Source organism: Syngnathus leptorhynchus, chromosome 20 (assembly GCF_054491065.1).
Source record: "Syngnathus leptorhynchus isolate UIUO chromosome 20, UIUO_Slep, whole genome shotgun sequence".
Lineage (NCBI taxonomy): Eukaryota > Metazoa > Chordata > Actinopteri > Syngnathiformes > Syngnathidae > Syngnathus > Syngnathus leptorhynchus.
Window position 1 is genome coordinate 7,200,506 of NC_141214.1, and position 20,598 is coordinate 7,221,103.

At 47.2% G+C, this 20,598-nt stretch overlaps 4 protein-coding genes across 6 annotated transcripts; all 4 read right to left on the reverse strand.

The window, feature by feature from the left end:
* Window positions 1–123: 123 nt before the first annotated feature.
* Window positions 124–1,897, reverse strand: LOC147041333 (uncharacterized). 2 transcript variants are annotated; one of them, XM_085901036.1, is made up of 3 exons: window positions 1,610–1,897; window positions 1,131–1,267; window positions 124–1,012 (listed from the first exon to the last, which is right to left on the reverse strand). In XM_085901036.1, exons 1-3 carry the CDS (start codon window positions 1,737–1,739, stop codon window positions 893–895), a joined length of 387 nt encoding a protein of 128 aa, XP_085757162.1. In that variant the 5' UTR covers window positions 1,740–1,897; the 3' UTR covers window positions 124–892. The 2 variants fall into 2 exon arrangements, with proteins under 2 accessions (XP_085757162.1, XP_085757163.1); XM_085901037.1 differs by having other exon boundaries at window positions 141–1,012; window positions 1,131–1,264.
* A 251-nt stretch (window positions 1,898–2,148) lies between these two features.
* Window positions 2,149–6,335, reverse strand: atp6v1c1b (ATPase H+ transporting V1 subunit C1b). Its single transcript, XM_085900336.1, has 13 exons — window positions 6,119–6,335; window positions 5,413–5,596; window positions 5,233–5,300; window positions 4,974–5,059; window positions 4,795–4,889; window positions 4,632–4,723; window positions 4,467–4,565; window positions 4,053–4,121; window positions 3,878–3,970; window positions 3,715–3,808; window positions 3,543–3,640; window positions 3,192–3,315; window positions 2,149–3,112 (listed from the first exon to the last, which is right to left on the reverse strand). Exons 2-13 carry the CDS (start codon window positions 5,542–5,544, stop codon window positions 3,014–3,016), a joined length of 1,149 nt encoding a protein of 382 aa, XP_085756462.1. The 5' UTR covers window positions 5,545–5,596; window positions 6,119–6,335; the 3' UTR covers window positions 2,149–3,013.
* Window positions 6,336–6,711: 376 nt separating this feature from the next.
* Window positions 6,712–11,822, reverse strand: adnp2b (ADNP homeobox 2b). Its single transcript, XM_085900333.1, has 5 exons — window positions 11,742–11,822; window positions 11,053–11,173; window positions 10,875–10,994; window positions 10,233–10,739; window positions 6,712–10,094 (listed from the first exon to the last, which is right to left on the reverse strand). The coding sequence occupies exons 2-5, from the start codon at window positions 11,158–11,160 to the stop codon at window positions 7,980–7,982; spliced, it is 2,850 nt and encodes a 949-aa protein (XP_085756459.1). The 5' UTR covers window positions 11,161–11,173; window positions 11,742–11,822; the 3' UTR covers window positions 6,712–7,979.
* Window positions 11,823–13,086: 1,264 nt separating this feature from the next.
* Window positions 13,087–19,344, reverse strand: azin1b (antizyme inhibitor 1b). 2 transcript variants are annotated; one of them, XM_085900334.1, is made up of 11 exons: window positions 19,097–19,344; window positions 18,239–18,382; window positions 17,932–18,149; window positions 17,616–17,789; window positions 17,360–17,532; window positions 16,192–16,405; window positions 15,944–16,018; window positions 15,514–15,679; window positions 15,272–15,381; window positions 14,628–14,848; window positions 13,087–13,943 (listed from the first exon to the last, which is right to left on the reverse strand). In XM_085900334.1, exons 3-11 carry the CDS (start codon window positions 18,034–18,036, stop codon window positions 13,895–13,897), a joined length of 1,287 nt encoding a protein of 428 aa, XP_085756460.1. In that variant the 5' UTR covers window positions 18,037–18,149; window positions 18,239–18,382; window positions 19,097–19,344; the 3' UTR covers window positions 13,087–13,894. The 2 variants fall into 2 exon arrangements, with proteins under 2 accessions (XP_085756460.1, XP_085756461.1); XM_085900335.1 differs by lacking the exon at window positions 19,097–19,344 and adding an exon at window positions 18,473–19,004.
* Window positions 19,345–20,598: the final 1,254 nt, after the last annotated feature.

A 20,598-nucleotide genomic window follows, 5' to 3' on the forward strand; every position in this document is an offset into this window, starting at 1 on the left:
ATGCAATTGCGCCACAAGAATAAGCTTATCATTGAATTGGATTTTTAAATACAATCTTCGTCCTGTGTCATTTGTTTGTGGTGATAGTTATTTTCATGGTAGATTAATAACTAATCACACGGTTACCACCTCTTTTGACGTTTTATTAAATCTCCGTCGAAACTAAAAGCGCCGATTGGATTTGCCTGTCAAAGAAAAATACTAGCGCCGTTTAGTGGCCACACTGCACATGGCACCAGTTTGTTTTGGTGGCTCAAACAGGTTTAGCCTTGATTTTTTGACATGCACAAAACATGACTGCACAGCCCCAGACATGACATAGAAATAAATATACAAAAAAATACTTTTCCGAGCACACATATAGGTATTTTGGTAGCTTTCTGTGCACATAAATAAGTATTTCTTATTTATTTGTGGTATTGTGTGTGCACAAAAAAATGTTTTGTATGCACAAATTAGTATTTTGTGTTTACACCCCCCCCCACACACACACACACACGTCATGTACAGACACAACAGTCCCAATGACCAACAAAAACGGAAAACACTCATGCACACGCACAAGGATTTGTTCAGATGAAGTGTAGGCACATGCGGGTGCTTTTCAACATCTTGCAGATTCTTAAAAAAAAAAAAAGACAGCACTTCTGGTTTCTTTTGAAAAACAATCAGTCACCTAATGCACTGAAAGGGGAACACATGCACACAAAAGTGAAGCCCATTGCAGCGGTGTGGCACAGTAATCCGCTCCCTGACTGCCAGCTTTGCTTTGGCATGCGAGGGGCAAGGGGGCACACAAGATGGCAGCATTCCAAGCCCTTTGGAGACCCGAGTGACCCCGGGGCTTTCTGGGCTATTGTCATCTCGACGGTGGCGGAGCTACGGTCGGCGTTCACGTCTCGTCACACACTTCGATAGGCTCGTCGTCATCGCCGCCACTGATGGACTGACCGTCCTTGCTCAAAGGGCCGCTCTCCTTGGAGGTCTTGCGCTTAGAATCGCGACTGGCTTGCTGCAATTAGAAAGAAAGTTCAGAACCTGCACACAGAGATTAGCTTCAAAGTCATCTTGAAAAGTTTGAATGCCAAAGTTGTAATGTGAACGAAATGTGGCGTATCGGAAAGCCTTACTTCACTGAAGGAGCGTCTGGGTATCCTATGGTGGTTGCAGCCCACGTTAGCGGTGTTGGTGAGCGTCTGCTTCCCGCACTGGGTGCCCGTGGTCACCATTCTCTTCTCACGCAGACCCGCCTCGAACGCCTTACCTGCTGACGACAATTAACTGCTGGCTTAAACGGAGGAAAATGTCTTGCTCCATTTACTGTAAATGATTTTTTGCCTGCCAGATAAACACCTTGGTTCCATTTTTTTTTTATATAGACAGCAGGCTATATCTCTACTTACCTTCCTCATCCACATCTACCTGCTGCAAGCTCAATAAACCATGAAATTGGCATCAAAATAGTACAGCCTGACTGGCTGGCTAAAAATGTCTAATGACGATCAGACAGTTGGAAGGCCCTATACTGCTAACAGGTTACACGCCACTGCTTTCCACAAGAGGTTAAAAGCGGTGTTTTTAAGAACAGAAAAAAAGACGACATTCTTACTAGTGGCAACCGGCAGAGGGGCCTCCACGTCGGTGTTTGTGAGCCACGTCGACTCGGTGTCCCTAGTCCAGCTCTCGTGGTACCTGGGCTCGATGATCGCATCCGCCCTGCTCCCCCCGCAGCCCATCATCCGCCACAGGTGCGCCCAAGGCGGCGGCGGCGGCGGCGGCCTGGGCCTACTCACGTCCTTGCGCGCTTCATGACGACGTCGCGAACGCGCTCGTCCGCCGTCCGTGGGAGGGTGTGCTCACTTGTGCTACTGGCTTTGCTGCTGCAACGGTGATGCTGGCTGACCTGCCTGCCTGAGCACACGCCGTGCGTCATCCGAGGGGCGGGTCTGAGTCAACCCGGTGACGCTGATTTGCTGAACGTCAATGTCGTCACCGTCATCGCCGTTGTCATCGTCGTTTACCGGACAAAACATTCGGGACGCTTAACCAAGGGAGAATTACCCTTCTTATTATTAGCTACACCCTACAAAGCTAATGCGCAGAACAATTTAGTACAACTTAGAAAGCTACTTATGTTTAGTCCATATTATTATTACGTCAGTTCACGCTTGAAACAATTTATTAGACACACCCAATGAAAATAATACTCTGGTCAAGTTATTCAGTACATCGCACAACAATAACGCCTGGGCTCATTTATTAGGTACAGGTGATATATGAAATATCAGAATCAAGTCCTAAGATTAAAAACAATTAAATAAATGACTCTTAATTACAAATATTTAAATGAAGTGGTAAATTAGAACAAACATTTCTTCCTTGAGAGAACAATAAATACTTACTTCATTGTATTCATATTTTTGTCTTGTGATTTTCATCTTGGAAATATTGGGGGAAAAAAAAAATCAAATTGAGCAGTCAGCTTTACATGTCAGTAATTGTTTTCACATTTATTCCTATTTTGCTTTCTTTTTAAATATATTGACATTTCTATGAGAGCGTCATTACAGTAGCCACGCAAACGATGATGAGCGATCAAATATACAGAGTCAAGAGGAGCGCACAGTTAGCAAATATATTGCTTTCACTGGGGGGGGGGGGGGGGGCACAATGATCAACATCTAACTGTAAACAAACACATTAAGAACGCACGTCACTGTCAAATAAAATCTTCACCGACTCATTAGAGGCTTAAAATAAATATTTGATCATGTTCATCTCCATTTGTGTCTCTTTCGGATGTTCTCGACGAAGCCACGATATCAACGCAGTATTAACGACATCTTTGGATGAGGGGAGGGCACGTTGGGAAGGTCGCACAGCCACTGTTTGGTCACTTTTAATTGATGCCCCTTGGTTTTGATACGTGGAACGGAGTGGCAACCAAAGTTAGACAATGATGAACAGTGGAAAGAGGAAGCAAACCAGGGCGGGAATGTAAAATGGGCGCCTTCTAAACTTTGAAGTCGAGCAGGTTGCAGTCTATCTTGTAGTAAACGTATGGGTAGTACTCCTGCTGGCTCAGGTTCAGACCGGGGATGTCCATGGAGGCCTGCGAGCGAGGCACAATTCAAAAAAGAATGCTAACACCGGCAATTGACCCAAAATGGCGACCAGGCGGTTGCGCTTACGTCGATGATGGCAGCGCTGCTGTCCAGGTGCTTGTAGAGGTCGTACAGAACCTCCCGCAGCTTCTTCATGTTCTTCTTGTTAGGTTGCAGCAGCATGGCCTGGAAGTTCACTGGAAGACCGTACCTGAAAAAACACGATTAGTATTTTGTTCATATTCAAATCATTTTGATTGACAGTGTATGAATTAACAACAGAGTCAAAAAACATATGCAAATGTATGTCAAAATATATCCATTCTAAAGATATTTAAAAAAATGCATACAATTATACTTGAATACATTGCATATTTTGATCCTAACTTTATAACATCTGATCTTGAAAAATATAGTTGCTATTTTGGACAGGCTGACCTCAGGACCGACTCCACGAACACGCGCAGTGCTTTGATGTGGATCCACGCGATGAAGGCCTCGCTGAAGTTGACTTTGAGCCACCGCACCAGCGGACCCTAAAATGGAGGACACCGGTGGGTGAATGGCAGCAAGGAGCAAGAGCGTGCGCGCGTGCGTGCACCAAACACACAAATTGCTTCTTTTTGTCGGTGGACAACCGCGTCATCTCCTCCTTGTCGGCCTTCATCTCCTCCTCGTTATACTGGAAGTCACGCACGGTGAACCTGAACATGGCACTTTGTCAGTCATTGAGGCAGCGGTCTGGTCAGAACAGGAATCTTGAGCATGTTTACTTGTTTTCCCTGGCCTTGTGCTTGAAGTCGTCCACAGCCTTGCGAAAGAGCGTGACGCTGAACAGGCCGCTGTCATTGTCCTCGAAGAGCAACCTGGGGACAGATGAGCTGCTTAGCGCGGCAATGCACGTGGAGGCTCCGCCCGCGGCAGGCGTCTGAAAGGCGGACGGCCTACTTGGTGGAACGCGGCACCACCATCTCTGCCAGGGTCTCGTATGTCTTCTGCCAGTCCACGAAGCTTGTTCTGATCACGGCACCAAAAAAAAGCAGTTTCAGCACCTTTTTGCATGGCCGATTTTTACGCTTGCGATGTGAACAAATTAGAAGAAAAATACGTTTGTAGTTTGGGAGAAACATAATTCTTGCAAAAACTCCCCGTTTAGGTTTTTGGGAAAACTAAACCCAAAACTGAGGAAACTTAGCAAAGAGCACAACAACCTTCTCTGACCAAAGTCTGCTAGCTTAATGCTAACACAATATGCAAAGAAAGCAACACAGGCTGCCTCACAAAATTGCCGCTGGAGATGAACACAAATGATGCGGCTACAAGTGTAGACAAACACACGACAATAAAACGTGCTAAACCTACTTGGGAACAACCACCAGCATGGTGACCAGGTACTCCGAGTCCAGCACAAAGTCGTCTTTTTTCACAATGTCGGCCAGACTTCTGGTCAGCAAGCTCCCCCTAGTGGACGTCAGAAGCACCTTACAGTCAAGTTGCCAAAAGCAAACTTCCCAAACAAAAACTCACGCGTTCTTCCTCTCCAGGTTCTGCAGGTTCCCCTTCAGGTTGTTGTAGGCCGACGCTCGGGCCTTCAGGTCGTTGTCGATCTGTGTCGCTTGCTGGCAAATGGCGAGAAATATAAACGAAGAGGAAAAATTTAGGAACGAGGCGGCCACGTTCTCCAAACCACCTTGGAGACGATCTCGGAGATGTTCTTCAGCGACTGCTTGATGGGATACTTGGCCATGTCCCACTGGAATCGGGTAATGTACGTGACCAGGTCCACTGCGCAAACACAACGAGTCAACGCTGCCGAGGCGAGCGAGTGCTTTGCAAAGAACACGCAAGGATGAGGTTCCCATGTCTTACGTCCGTTGGCCAGCAAGTTCTCCTGCACTTTGTCTCGGCTGTCCTCTAGGACGTCGGCCATGTACTGAGCCACCTTTTTAACCACACTATGTTCACACACAAAAAAAGAGAATGGTCCAAATAATAATGAAGTCTACATTACATTGCTATTTCTTTATGACTTCTTGTTTAATGTCTTTGAATGTTTATCTTCACAGCATTTCCATGTCATTATCGTTTGTCAGCTTCACAATTTCAGGCTCAGATGAGTTTTTGTCACCTTTCCACAAACGTGTCCAGCTTGGCCAGCTCATCCGAGAGACCCACCAGGACGTCCAGCGTGCCCACCTGTCACAGACACCAAAATCAGAACTTCAGCTCTACAGACGCCACCTCGGATATATTAGCCACTGTGTATTTTTGGAGGGAGGGAGGGACTGCATGAGTTCATTTGGTTCACCTTGAGATCGGGAATGTTGAACTTTGTGTTGGCGGAGAGGTTGTTGGTGCGCGTGGTGGCCACCATCAGCTTGTCCCACGTTTGCTGACACGTCTTCTCACCCGGCGCTGAGATCAACCAGAATTCCGTCATGGCTCCTGTACTGCTGGGCTTCGAGGAGGTTTCGACTAATGCAGGAGGAACACTGTAGTGGTTGGGGGGGGAATAACAGACGACTGCTATTTAAAATGGTATCTTTTTTTCCAAATCTCTTCATTGGCCAGCAACAAGAAAACAACAGTTGATGCATAACAGCTGCAAATCACTGCATACTACTCCCACAACAATGTCAACCAAAAAATGAGCACTATTATAGGTAGGTAGCTTTTATTTGATGATTGGATGGCAATCGCTTATGCAATTATACCTAATTTTACGTCCTCTTGTGAGCAATTTGAAATCCTCACGACATGACTTGGTTCCTCTTTTCACTTCTATTATTTCACGTTACATTCAACCGCTGCAGCATGGTGATGACGTCAGAGAAGTGCAACTGTCATATGACAGTCATGCAGATCAGAAGACATTTACAGTTTCTCGACGTATGTTAGACATAAAAATAGTCCGAAACAAACACATTGAAACGATACGTAACCAATATGTACTCGCTACTGTTAGCATTTAGCCGTGTCACGGCGATTACCAATTGGTTCGTCGCCGTCCTTACCGAAACGTTTACAGGCTTCACCGTTGTTGACTCGGTGAGATTCAGTCCAACAGTCGCAGATTCCCATTCATATCACAGAAAATGATCAAATATGACTGATAATTGCGGCGTTGCGACTCAGAGATCCTTCAATTCAGCCTTGGTAGCATCTCCGGTCAGCTGATTAACGGAAATGATTCGCACATGCGCACATGTCACTGTGCTGCCTTCAGGGACAAAAAATGGCTCGGTGAATTTAACAGCTATGTTCAAGAGCGGAACACTACTACATCTTTTCATTCAATTACGCAGACAATGAAGCTTTGCAATGTTGACGCAAGTGCAATTGTGTGTAAGATACAATCATATTTGGTTCCGGCAGCGTTTAAAAAAAAAAAAAAAAACAAGTATGTCGTTTTGACTGCCAGTGAGTTCGACTCGGCAGAGGTGAGATTGATACAACTGCCTCCTCACTTTTAGCATATAATTATTTATTTATTAAAAAAAAAAGTAGAACACACTAATTATCACAGAAACATTTCATTTTAAATCTATAATTAATATAATTAATAAAGTTTGAAAATGTTCAGTATCATAATTGTTATAAATTATGACTGAAATATTTCATTTTAAATCTATAATTTAAAAAGTTTGATCATGGAAATTTTCAGAAATAAAATGCCATTGAAATGTTGATATCAGTACAATTAAAAGATTGTAACCATGGACAGAATCTTACCTCAAAATGATTTATGCCTAGGAAACAATACAACATAACTAACACAGTGCAGTAAAGATGCTAAAAGCACAAACAAGTCATGAAAACTTTTTAATTTTAGTACGACAACGTTGTGGAAAGTCGAGGAGAGAAAAGGGATGGTTTTAGCCTGCGCCGTGTACCCCACACACACGCACTCTTTGGGAAATGTCCCAAAATAAAAATACAGTACAAAAAAAAAGGAAGCAGCTGTGTCAGAAGAACACAACAGACCATAGTATATACTGCAGAACTCTAAATCCGTGTGTGGTGACCAAAACTAGACGTGCGTTTATTTCCATCGAGTCGTTTACATTACTCCTTTAAAAAAATAAAATAAAAAAATAATTATAGAGGGCTGGATGCTTGTGGAAAACAGAATAGGTAAATAACATTTTTTTAAACTTATTTACGTGTTAACATAGTAACAAAACTCAGCACATTCCTATCACAAAAAGTGAGCATGGAAAGTGAAAGCAGGTATAAGAGCAAGTCAGTGCTTTTCAGTCACCTTGAGTGGACAACCAAACTACTACAACCAGGTGACAGTTGGAAGAAATGTCACTGTTCACCCTGATACAATCAAAATTACAGTGCAACCACCATTTGAACGTGTTTTTCCATACTAATCCTTTAGTTGCTGTTTTTCTGCTTGGGCCAAAGCATCAAAAGCGCTCAATGCCATCTGTGTAAGTACAGGAGCTTGATTTGGACAAAAGTAGGGCTTTGCTAGCATAGATTATTTCAACTTGATTTGTGGGCGGGGGATATAATTGACTTCACAATTACCTGCCAGGTTCGGAGGCAGAGAGAGGCTCACTTTCGTGACAAATTACTTTGAGACCCCAAGAACACACAAAATGCTCAATTGTTGCTACAAAATAAAGAAATATGCCACACAATATTTTGTTATTTGATGAAAAACCGACTATTTTGTCTGTGCTGTCGCCCATGAGCACAAAGCCGTCACAAGATGGCGCCAAAGCCATGTATAATTGAAAAGTAATGCTTTGCTTGCCACTTTGCTTGACATTTTGAGGTAGCCATGAACCTTTTTACAGGCAGGGCACGGATTTTGGCATGGCATGGCAGAGTTTGGAAGTTCTTTGCCCAAGTATTCTCCTGTCAATCATTTTGCTCCATAGGCACCTCAGCAGCTGTTTTGTCCACGGGTCCCGGTTCTGAATCAAGCGGCGGCGCCTCCTCGGCATTTGCCAGTACCTCCGGCAGCTCGTCCAGCTGCATCTCCCTCGACTCGACGACCCTCTGCTCGGGTATTTCCAGCGGGTGTTGCAACCGTGCCAGTTGCGTCATGTCGAAGCCCAAGAGCACGGCGGCGGTGCTTCCGTTGAAGCTCTTCATGCAGCGGACGCGCTTGGCACTGAAGAGGGCCACCAGCTCCGACTTGCTGAGCGAAAGGCGGCGGCACAGCTCTTCTACCTCGACGCGGGTGATGTACGGCCTGGCGTTGAAGTAGCGCGCAATGAAGTCACGGCGTTCCTCATGGCCGCGGCGGTCTGGCGCCATCGGCTCCAGTGCCAGCTTGACCTTTGAGTCCACCACGATTTCGGGTTCCGGCGGTTCCTTCCTACGCACAGCCGCTTTCTGCTCGCGCTCTCGCTTGTTGAGCTCAATGACCTGCTTCAAGGCGGCCTCCAGTCTCTTGGTGGATTCCAGCTGCTCCTTGTTCTGCGACGGCGGTGGGGGTGGCGGAGGCAGCTTGGCTTGCAGCGGTTTGACTGTCACCCCTTGGGGTACCTGGAGGAAGAAGAGCCCCGAGGGCTGGCGAGGCGCCTGAGCGGGTTTGGCAAGCGGCGGAGGGGGGGGCGGGGCAGTGACTTTGGGAGCCTGAGGGGGCTTTGGGGAACAGCGGCACCGCTGGATGTGCAGCATGACGGCCTGTTGGGTCACCTTGCCTGTGTAGACCCCGTTGCAGTAGATACACTTGAAGGCGTCTGTCTTGAGGATGGCATGGATGGTGGGCGCGACCAGGTGCTTCTGCTTCAGGTGCTGCAGGTACTTGGCCTCCTCCTGGAACTTCTCGTCGCAGAAGGGGCAGCAGGAGGCATTGACTTTGACAGGCGCCGGGGAGACTCGGGAGTGGGTGCTGGGCAGCAGCTTGACGTAGATGAGCTCCAGCGAGCTGGTGACCAGAGCCAGGTCGACTTCGCACTCGCCCAGGATTTCTTGCGGCGCCTCAGTGGTGACGTCGAAGTAGGGTATGAGAATGCCGGAGGTCGCCTTGCTGTAGATTTTGTAGTTCTGGCGCAGAAAGTCACAATAGAGTTTGCTACCGGGGTCGTGCTTCTTGACATGCTCGGCCAGCTGCTTGACGGAGAAGAACAAGGTGGCACAGTAGAGGCAGCTGAGGCCATGGAGCAGGTGCTGCAGGACGCTTTTCTCAGACAGCAGCACCTTGCACGTCAGACACTTGATGGTCTTGTCGGGCATCTTCCTGAGGAAGGCCGCTCGGCCCGCCAGGCTCTCCGTACGGGCTGCGGCCGACTTGTTCTGGTGGGCTACCTCCATGTGCATGTCAAAGACATTGCTGGGGAAGAGTTCGTTGCAGAGAGGGCAGGTGATCCACTTCTTGGCCTGGGTGGCGGTCCGCTCGGTGGGCTTGGCAGAGCTTTGCGTGATGGGCACAGCCACCTGGAGGGGCGCGAAAGTGTACGTGGGCATGCCGTTGACGCAGTTGCCAGTTGGGATGAGATGACTCAGGAGAGACTGGGAGGTGAGCATGGTGCCTTGGAGCGTCACCTGGGTGGCCGGCGGGATCTGCGCAGCGGCGGCGGCGGCGGCAGCTGGTTTTGGCGCCGGGATCAGGACCTGCTGCGTCTGAGGCGAGGCCACTGGCGGCGGCGGCGGCGGCGGCTTTATGGCTGGATACTGCACCACCGATGATCCTCGCAGGGAGATGGTGGCACCGGGCTGGAGCAAACCCTTGGCCTCGGCGCTCGCCAACTGGACCAGCGCTGAGGCCTGCGGGGGCAGGAAAGTCTGGTTGCTCCCGGGGGCGCAAATCAGGGTGGCACTGTTGGGCGCCCCTTGCAGCTGCTGTAGCGCCACCACAGTTCCGCCGCAGGGCTGCTGCCCGTTGCTCGGCGGCACTAAGGACTTGTTGACGGGCTTTGGCGCCAGGCTGGGAAGCGTGACGTAAAAACCGTTGCTGTTTGCCGCCGAGATGACTCTGGGGGCAGCGGCGGGGCCCGCCTTGTTGTCGTAAATCATCGCCTGCACCTGCAATTAAAATTACAAAGGGCTGAGCCTTTCCGGTCCACTTCCATGAGGATTTAAGGTTTGGAATTGTGGGGAATATAATGTCATCAGCTACACTGGAGGCATACAGTGAGTCAAGGTATCAACATATCTGTTTACCTGCGTGCTGATGCTGTAGTGCTTGGGATCCACCAGCAGGTGATGCAGCATCTGGTCCAGGTTGCCCGTGTTGACCGTGCACAGTTTGCAACAGTATAGCTTGGCGTTGGAACCCGCTATAGGGTGTCGGTAGCCAATGTATCGTTCGGCCACGCCCTCCAGGTGCTTGAGGATGATGTGCTTCTTGACGGCAAACACGGAGTGCGACGGATAAGAACACTTCCTGCACTTGTAGCGCTCAACAAGTCGCTGGGCCGCGGCGGGCTGCGCCGGGGTGGCCGCCCCGGCCGACGCTAGCGGATCGGCCGCGCGGCCTCCGTGGAAGAGTAGGATGTGCTTTTTGACGACACGCGGGTGCGCCACAAAGACGCATCGCTGGCAGGAGGCGAGCGTGCACAGGCGCTGCAAGTACTCGTGGCAGCGCGCCACGTGATTGCGGTAGTGATAGATGTTCTTGGACGAGTACTTGCACATGACACAGCACAAGGTGCGAGAGCGGTAAGGCCACTGCAGGGACAAGAGGGCAAACCAGTTAGTCTTAGGGGGTGGATAAAAACCTTCCTTTTAAACTCATTCACACTGTCAAATCAAATAAAAAAGGCATTTCAACGTTAGCTCAGGTGAGCTATTTGCTCAAGTCACCTTCTTGCGTGCTCGTCCGTTGTATCCCTCGGTAAAGTCGGTCCACTCGGTGCCCAGTAAAGGATCTTCTTCCTCGGAGTCTTCCTCTGTATCTTTCTCAACATTTTCACCATCAAGCTCCTGAAGCAACAAAACTTAAATGTTGTTTTGACTTTTGAGTTGAGGTATAAATGAGTACCTTGAGGAGGTTCTTGCAGTCTTCCAGGCCGATCTCACTCAGCACATTCTTCACCGCCTTGCGTGCCTTGCGGACCTTTTCCAAATTGGTCAGCGGGAGTTGATACATTCTCGCTCGCGTCCTTCAGAAACAAGTAAGGCGATTTATGCTATTCATTTGGTGCTCATTTCAAAGAATGTATTGTCACGCTTGCATAGCATATCATTGGTCGTGGTCATCTCCAAAAAGTGAATCACGGTAAACTGAGCCTTGCTTTTTCTTGTTCTACAAAAGCATCCTAAACTGACTAGTCGCATTATTGTCCCCTGGTGGCTGTAAGCAGCGTAGCTGATGACATCACGGCCATCTGCCTGGACGCTTGGTAAGTGCTCGAATTTTCCAGCAGCCACATCGTTGTCAATTATCATTTCAATCCCTGGACAATATAAAAATATATCTGTGGATTAAATTGATGATATTACTATCAATATGGAGTTGTGCAAAGCGATGTGACACTAAATCTGAGCATGCATGTATGTTATAGTATGTTACCTTGACTGGGCAGCCATAAGTGTAAACAAGCGTGCGCGCGTGTTGTGTCTACGTGTGCGTGCCCAAGTGATTGGACGCCGCGGTGACAGCATCACGCCGGGTCACAGGAGCCTCCTCCCCGCCCCTAACAATCGACACCCCGCCGGCGGACGTCTCACCTGCTCTGGGCTCCGAGGTAGGGTTCGGCTGTGCTCGCTCCGCCTTCGCCCCACTTTCTCCACTCGTCCCCCCGCGACAACTCTAGTCCGCCCGCCCGCCCGCCGAATTCTCTCCTTATTTCTGCGCCGTCGCCGGCACGCTCAGCCGAGCTGCATCCCGAGCGTCTGTGGGACGCTCCGGGGGTTTGGAGTGCTTCGTTAGTGAGTCGCGTGTGAGGGCATTAGCGATTTTTATCACGCGGCTTTTTGTCCCCTTTCTTTGGCGTTACGGAAAAAATGGCGCTCAAGTTCAGGATGTGACGTAGGGTCTTCCTCATTTGCATACCACCTGAACTGACCAATAGGAGGCCTCCTAGCTTTGTAGCTAAATAACTTTTTACTAGCTTACTAATGAGTTTTACTGACTTTCAGAGTTCGAGTACACGAGTTTTTAGATGACTTTTGGACTTTGATTTATTTGCTGACTCGCTAATTGGTTTTGAGGGTTAACTGTTAGCTTGGTGAAGGGGGCGTGGCTACGAGGGCTGTGTGAGTGAGCAGTGGCTCACTGCTGAGCCCGGCCAATGGGAGGCAAGAAAAGTGAGCTAAATGGGCGGTGCCTTTCTTCAGTGATGTCATATCAGGCTACTTTTATTAGCCAATCATACACTAGTCATCATTTTCCTGGAGAGCTAAATTTTGAGGCTAGCTATTATTGCAAAAAAAAAAATTACAAAAATGTTTTCAAATAAGACAAATATTTTTGAAAATACAGTAGATTGTTAGTCTTTTTTTTTTATATAAAATCATAACTTTCAATGTTTTTCTACAAAAACTCAACTTGCATATTTACGCAAACATCATACCTGTACTGACGAGGCATAACTAATTTCTAACGTCATCATTTTACCCAAATGTTCACAGTGTGTACCCAAGTGTTTTCACAAGAAACTGAAGTTTGACAAGACGTTTAAAATATCGTAACTTTCACTAATATTAAACAAATCTGGTGACACACTGACGAAGGGAAGTTGCAGCCAAAACTGTCGGGAAGGTTTTTAAGGTAAGACCTACACACCTTGTCTGAACAAAAGAATACAATGGCTATTAAACAAATCTATTTTACCTTTGAGCGAGGCCGGCTATTAGCCAAAATCACATTCAGTAAAAAATAAAAATAAAAAAAAATCCCCCAATTTTTTTTTTTTTCCACATACAAATCTCAACACCTCTGATTTACAATGTTCACAGATTAGGTAAAGCAAAATGTTAATAACCTCACCACTTCCAAAACAAACTAGCAGAGTCAAATTGCAAAACTAATGCAATCATATTTTAGCAGTAAAATAATTTTGGTCAACGAAGATTTCTGTGTGCTACGTAACGTAGCACATATTATAATTAACAAGTTGCAAATATATGTCAATTACATTGAAGCAATGCTAACTGTAAATCAATCACATTGACGCAGGATGAATGAATTCAGTCTGTAATGTATTAAATTAATCACTTTCATTACTTCAACAAACACAACTGACAGTTCAAAACCAACCAACAACAAAAAAAAACAGGATGTGCTGCATTTGTGCTTTTAAACAAAGTCATTCTGAATACATGAGTTGTTCTTTTTGCAACACAGTCACATAGAGAGGGGTTGCCTTTCATGAAGCCAACTGTACAAATGGGCCAGGGGATGAGTCGGTGGCCATTTTCAGGTGACAAATGACTGTCACAGAACATCGGAAGCCATTTAGGAAACAAACAAAAACATCTTATTAGGAGAAAGCCGTCGGCCACAGCCACAACTTGATCCAATAAATACACAAAAAAAATCTGAAATAATTTCTTTTTAGCTATGCTAGGTTCTGAGGTACATGAATGTTCTTCACAAAAGGAACACATTCGCACACACAATTAGCAATTTTGTAAAAGGGATTATTATTATGATCATAATAATGAGTGGAACCCCCCCCCCCATCCACTTCTTGGTTAGTGTGGCGGTGGTGGGGGAGGATTCCATCTCCAGAGTCGTCCATTTTGTTGCATAACATCACTTGGGCAGGATTGATTGAACATGGCAGGGCAAAAAAAGGGAGTATTTGGTGATAAAACGCTGGCTGGAATGTCGACCACAGCGAGACGCTTGGGGGTGGTGAAGGGGGCTTTTAGGGCTACTACACAAAGGCGCCCTCCAGCATCACGCCCACTTCCTGCATTTTGTACCTGGAGACCACAACCAGTTGTCAAGTGTCAGACATTTCTTTAAGTTGATACAAAGAAAAAAAAAAAGGAAAACCAAATAATATTGCATGTCCCAATTTCAGTTTATTTGTTAAAAAAGTTGAAATGATCCAATAAATTTCGTTCCACTTCACGATTGTGTCCCACTTGTTGATTCTTGACAAAAAATTAAAATGTTATATCTTTATGTTTGATGCCTGAAATGTGACGAAATGTTGAAGGCTTCAAGGGGGCCGAATACTATCGCAAGGCACTGTACAAAGCCGCTAATGGGGCCCTTTGTCATCCGGTGATCGAATCTTTGTCCTTTAGGTAAACAACCGCCGCGCCACTGACGTCACTTGAAATTCAAATTACAGCAATCCCTTGCTACATTGTGGTTCGTTTATCGCGGTTCTCCTTTTTTTTTTTTTAATTTTTAGTTCACATAAGTCGCTCCTCAGTATAAGTCGCTTCACCCACCCAAATTAAGAAAAAAAAACACGACTTATAGTCCGAAAATTACGGTAATTAAAATCACAATTTTGGGAGGTTTGATTTAATTATTATACTTTTTTTGTTTGATTTTAATCATTGTTTTTTTATTTCAAACTAATTATTTGAATGTGGATTTTTTTTGCGGGTGTGGGGTTGCAACTCCAATGGCCTGTCCAAAGAATGCCTTACCAGTCGGAGGAGGTGGCGGCGTAGTAAACGGGCAGCTGCGGTGAGGCACACGTGTCCCCGGCAAGGACATCCAGGCCACAGGCGCCCATGTTGGCAAAGAGCAGCCAGTCGCCCACGCTGAGCTCGGGCAGGAGGCAGCGCTCCACCACCAGGTCTAGCTGGTCCAGCGTGGGACCCCGCAGACAGCTTGGGTACGCCGCAGTGGCGGCGCACGGCGCCTGCTGCATGCAAAAGAATGGCAAGAATATAAAATACAAGCATCAAGTCTCCTACCGAGCATTTGTCCCAAAGTCAATTTAAGGACAATTGCAACACATTCGTAGAACCCAGTTTAGATATACTGACCTTATGGGTTTTATTTTGTTAGTTGAACTTTTTTTGTATGTAATAATGTGGCCTATCCAAGACCAATCAACAGCAACCCCTTTAATTATTTAAAAAAAAAAAAAAAAAGTTCCATCTTGTTCACCGTTTCAAATGTGGGAAAACATTGCGCAAAGTTTTGGTCCTTGTTTTGTTCTGTGCGGAGTAGGACACGCATGTACAAAATATGAGCGTGTAAAAGGTCAACGCACATTGCTCATGTCAAGTTCCTGCCATAAAGTTGAGCCACTTTCAGGTTGTCAGGTGGGCGGCGGTCAAACCTTGTGCACCGCCGGGGCGGCGATGGTGTTCCCCAGGAGCTTGGCGCCAAACGTGCCATAAACACCCTCGTTCATGTAGTACAGGAACTCGGCGCGCTCGTTTTTGTTGCCTGATGAGATCGGAAACGTGGAACAACAATAAGAACACCCGAGTGGAATTTGAGCTCCAACCATGTATTCAGATTACGCAACAGGCATTACTCAATGGCCACGCGGGGCTGCGAGTCACAAAGTGTACCCACCGGGAGCGAAGGCGTCCCAGTGGCAGGTTACCACCTCCTTGGCGATGACGCTGACGGCCAAGCTGAAGGCTGACGCCACATAGAAGGAGCCTGGTTGGGCCAGCAAGCGCACACCAGACAACGGCGGGAAGTAGGCGTCAAGGAGCGGGCTGACGGCAGCTTCCACCTGCACACGCAACAACGGCACATGGATGGCAAACGTCAAATGGTGACCATGTTGTCCGTCTGTTACATGCACGCCATTCCGGAAAGTGGCCGCTTGACACTCAAACAAGGCGACGATGGCCATCGCTCCCCCCGGGCGACATCAACAAAAACAGCTGGAGTGACAAAACCTTCCAAGTGTAAACAAGTCTGATTTGCGTGCAGCTTGGCTGCCATCAATCAGGTCAAAGTCTGAGCTCTTCAAGATGTCATTCAAGGTATTGACCTCTTTGAGTTGGAATTCAGAGCCGGTGAATCCACCGCCAATGTCCAGGATGTTCATGGTGAAGCCCAGGTCCGCCTGGAACAAGTAAAAAGCTGACGTTAGCCTCTGATAAGGGCTGAAGGCTGAGACAGCTCAGAAATTATTTTATTTTATTTATCTGTTGACAGCCTTAAAGGTTGCGCGTGAAATTTTGAGTAGCAACGTTTAATGTCGATATGCTTTCGGTCAAATCTCGGGCGGGCACTTACCCCCATGTCAAAGACGCAGCGAGCGTCGGCCAGGGCATGACCGTAGGCCCGCTGAGGTTCCTGGCAGGAGATCGGCACATGAAAGGCCACGCCCACCACCCGCACGCCGAGGGTCTTGGCCACCTCCAGCAGGTGACGGCAGCTCTTCAGAGTGGCCCCAAAGGCCACGCTGGTCTCGGCAGCGTGGGCCTCCGTGCTCAGCTGCAGTAGCAATCTGCAAGGTGAGTCACAAAAACTCAATGTCGTTTCTTGTCTTGAACAATTACCGTATTTTTCGCACCAAAAGGCGCACCCTCATTGAATTTTTTGTTTTAGAAATGATTTCATATATAGATAGGGCGCACCGGATTAAAAGGCACATAAAATAGAAGCTGTACTGCATCAAACTGAGGTTGACTAGGGTTGCGGTATGCATCCACCAGCCAATAACCAACTCAGTAAACAATTACGTTTCTCAAACTACCTCCTATCAAAGTGATCAGAACCGACTAAAGTTCGATTTAACACATTGGTACTGCTTACTTATGTTTCCATTCCATATCAATCCGTCAATTTACTCGAAACAAACGGAGCAGCCTTTTTTTAAATAAAAGAGCTTTGTGTGTGTAGCAGCTATCATTATAGCATTAGCCACCAGCAAACTCCCATGAGCCTCAGCAAACTGTTATGGCGGCCCCCTGTAATCAATCACGTTTCTCAAACTCTCTCCCGTATAAGTGATTGGAACCAACTAAAGACCGATTTAACACATTGGTTCTGCTCATTTATGATTCCGTTGCATATTGATCCGTAAACGTACTCGAAAACATTTACGGAACAGCCTATTTTGAAATGTACAACAGCTAGTCAGTGACGCCCCTTGATCACGGCACTAGCCACCCACAAACTCCCATGAGTCTCAGCTCGCAGACTCCCGAGCCTCAGCAATGCTGGGAAGCGATACAACCTTGAAATTTACTAGTCGTACTAAAACGTACTGAAACATTTTGGCAGAGCGCTGTGTACAACCAGTATGAACAAATTCATCAATTGATCCATATATATAAGGCGCTCTGCATTATAAGGTGGACTGTGTTTTTTTTTTTTTTTAGTAAATTTTATGTTTTTAAGAGCGCCTAATACTGCGGAAAATACGCTATGCTAAGAGTTTATGGCGCTTTCTACTTACTTGGCACGCGGGTGGAGGCGCGCGATCTTGGCCAGTTCGGCCTCATTCTCGCAGACGAGGTGGCGCACGTCGTGCTTGGCGGCGGCCTTGACGAGCGCCAGCTGCTTGCAGACACCCGACAGGATGATGTTGTCGGGCGACGCGCCGTGCTCCAGCGCCAGGTTGACTTCGGCCTGCGAGCGATGAAACATAATTAAAAACCCTCCAAATGAGCTCCGAGTTTGTTGCAACCTGTGCAATTAGTGCGGGTGCTGACTTTGCTGGTGCAGACGAAGCCCAGGCCCAGAGAGGCGAGGACCTTGACGACCGCCGGGCTGCGGTTGCACCGGAGCGGGAAGTACGGCTGCAGGCGCGGCGCAGCGCTTCTCCAGCGGGCGTTCTGATGCATCAGAGCCCCCAGATCGGCCACCATGAAGGCACTCTTCTCCGCCTGTCAACACAAAACCACTTGGGCTCAGACTACTACTTATTCCAGAAAAATGAAGACATTCTATTCCTATCTCCAGGCAAGTAACTTAACAGCCGGTCTGCTATTTAGAAATGCACAGAAAATTCTCAGTGTGTGTACCAACCAGGGCCTGTTGGCAAATGCGCTGGTCAATGACATCATTGAGGGTGGCGCCGCCCTCCAGCAGCTCGATGGTGTAGCCGTCAGGTCGGTCGGTAAGTCCTTTCATCTTATCCGTATTCCAGCGAGCCAAAACTCATAAAGAACGACGAGTGAGGGCGAGTCTGTGGCGAGCGGGTCACGACTGAGCCAATTGGGGGGTCCTACCGGTTATGCAACAAACTAGGAGGGGGGGGGGGGGGGGCAAACAAAAAACACATGATTATATAAATGTTGGGAGAAACAACAATGTGCTCACGTGGCAGACTCACATGGACAAGTTTGGAGATGGACTTGTACCACTATCAGCTAGGATCCCAAGGCGGCTCAGCGTTGAAGTCAAAGTGCTCCCGGTAGAGAGCCGCCCCTAGGCCCTCTGGATAACGCTCATACACCTGTGCAGAGATGGCGGAGCCCTGCGCACACATGTAAATACAACACTGTCATGGAAATCAATATGGCAAGCCAATGTTGTCTTGTCTTATTGATAAGATATCACAACTCACATAAGGCCCCAAAGAATTACTTCACTCCAAGAAGGAAAATTATTTTGTCACAGCAACGCGTGTCTTGTCATTGTGACATTCTGTCAAAACTGGTTTTGTAAAAAAGGCAAAACATTTTTTCCAGCCTTGGTAAAAGGTCTGCCCTTTAAAACTACTATAATGGCCACCTCCAAGAAAAGCCAGCTGCGCATGCGCACCAAACAATTTGACAAATGAGATTAGCGATTCAATGGCTACGCCATAGCCGAACACACGTTAAAAAAAAAAACATCACAAAGCGGCCAATGCCGCGTAGCTGTTCAATCGAGACGGCGACAGGATGGAAAATAGGGGATTAGATGAATGTTGTGGCGCCGTCGAGCGCGCCGCCATAGACGCTGAGGTTAACGTCTGACGGTATAAATAACTAGCAAAGCCGTCATTGCCGTCGGGCTACACGACGTATTAAATAGCCGACTGTAACGTTAGCCAAGCTGGGTAGCCCTTTGAAGTATTTCAAGCACACGTTCATGACATTCGAGTAAACGGGAAAGCACATTGACTCGGACTGTCATGTTTGGGGCAATGGAAGCGGAAAGAGCAGCCCGCCATGTTAACTCCACAGACACTCGGCGATTTGCTTACGTGAGATAACGGCCAGAAGGTTTCAGTAAATCGTCTTCTCTTTTTCGGCGGAATTTTTAAAGAGTAGTGAGCCCCAAGTTAAAAGAAAGAACGGCGGCTGCTGTGGCCATATGGCTCGTCGAAGCGTCGGGATTGCGGGCTGGCGGGGGGGGGGGGGGGGGTCCTTGCAGTAGTGTTGTCTCTTCGTCGGTGGCAGCAGATCTACATTGACAGCGGCGGCTCAGCAAGCTTTTCGTGGGCGCGGCCTCTCTTGGGCGGCGGGCCAATCAGCGCACGGTGTTTGGAGCGGGCCAAACCAAATATGGAGTTCCGAAGGGGACAACTCGGGATTGCGCTTTGTTGGCCTTACGTAATGATGTGATGCACTTCCCATCGCCGCTGTCATTCATGGCTTTTGTGGGAGCTTTCGTCAGGCCCGTCACAAACACTGCTCATCCATACACCCAGAGTATCATTCGTGTTTTTTTACTTTGTGCTTTTGGACGCCGTATTCACAGGCTCGGTTCTAAAAGTTGCCATGTGAAAACCAAAACAGATTGTGCAAGCAAGCAATAAATACCAAGTAGCTCATTGTAATTGAGTCAAATGCTTCGCAAAAGAAATGCAAAAGCAAGCTCGCATCAGGCATGCTAGTTGTCTTTTTTTGTTTGTCAAATTTGAAAGAGGAAACTTGTCAAGTTCTCATGAGGCCCGTTGAAGCCTGAAGCAAAACAATTACTACAAGTGGAACATGTTTGTTTTTTCTCCAGTGAGAACAATACAAATGGAATTCTATCATTGTAGACCTTCCAGAAACCTTCAATCAAATTTACTGGCAACTTTTTAGACATGTTTTCTCACATTCTCCTCGGACGAAAAGAGACTACTTTTGATAACTGAGCCCAATGCTTGGACTAACCGTAGGCTGACTTTTAGTTTTAGCTCATTTGTGGCAAACATTAGCAGTTGATTCCACTTGCTGTCAATGTGTGTGAAACATTTATGTTTTTATCTCGTGAGAGAGAAAGAAACCTCCAACGGGTTATTTCCCTCGTTTAGTCTTGGTCATGCATCCGCTTTAGTTGGCATATTTCAGTGTTGTCAAAGGGAAAAGATTGGTTTGGCTTCATTAGGCGTGCCGCTGGTCAGGAGTTCAGGCTCCGAGGGCCTGCGGGGGGGGGGGGGGTAATGACGAGACAAGAGCTTTTAGCAAACATACTTGCAGCCATGTGCCGTTTGTCGTGCTAGTTCGGCGGCCGCAAACAACACGGCAGTGACGTGCTCCTCTGGTATTGTCACATGCAGAGTTTTGTTTTTTTGTTTTTAAATCATGTTAGCCTGGGGAAAAGGAAATCAACAGAGTGGTGTGAATAATGATTTCTGATTGGTGGCATAATTGATTATGTAGCGTTTCACTATGACGGGTTGTAAGGAAGATCATTCTATATTGGGATCGGATAGAGTCAACTGCATGGCAGACGCAGAGTCACAGGAAACTCATAAATACCTGTAAAATGTTTTCA

Coding starts and splice junctions, on each gene's coding strand:
- LOC147041333 (XM_085901036.1), bottom strand. CDS start 1,739: ATGATGGGCTGCGGGGGGAGCAGGGCGGATGCGATCATCGAGCCCAGG. Junction 1,268..1,609: donor CCCTCTGCCGGTTGCCACTA/GTAAGAATGTCG, acceptor AATTGTCGTCAG/CAGGTAAGGCGTTCGAGGCG. Junction 1,013..1,130: donor CCAGACGCTCCTTCAGTGAA/GTAAGGCTTTCC, acceptor TTCTAATTGCAG/CAAGCCAGTCGCGATTCTAA.
- atp6v1c1b (XM_085900336.1), bottom strand. CDS start 5,544: ATGACGGAATTCTGGTTGATCTCAGCGCCGGGTGAGAAGACGTGTCAG. Junction 4,724..4,794: donor TCTCCGAGATCGTCTCCAAG/GTGGTTTGGAGA, acceptor GCCATTTGCCAG/CAAGCGACACAGATCGACAA. Junction 3,971..4,052: donor GTGGTGCCGCGTTCCACCAA/GTAGGCCGTCCG, acceptor ATCTGTCCCCAG/GTTGCTCTTCGAGGACAATG.
- adnp2b (XM_085900333.1), bottom strand. CDS start 11,160: ATGTATCAACTCCCGCTGACCAATTTGGAAAAGGTCCGCAAGGCACGC. Junction 10,740..10,874: donor ACGGACGAGCACGCAAGAAG/GTGACTTGAGCA, acceptor TTGTCCCTGCAG/TGGCCTTACCGCTCTCGCAC. Junction 10,095..10,232: donor ACTACAGCATCAGCACGCAG/GTAAACAGATAT, acceptor TTTTAATTGCAG/GTGCAGGCGATGATTTACGA.
- azin1b (XM_085900334.1), bottom strand. CDS start 18,036: ATGAAAGGACTTACCGACCGACCTGACGGCTACACCATCGAGCTGCTG. Junction 17,790..17,931: donor GCATTTGCCAACAGGCCCTG/GTTGGTACACAC, acceptor TTGTGTTGACAG/GCGGAGAAGAGTGCCTTCAT. Junction 13,944..14,627: donor GCCGCCACCTCCTCCGACTG/GTAAGGCATTCT, acceptor TGTGGTCTCCAG/GTACAAAATGCAGGAAGTGG.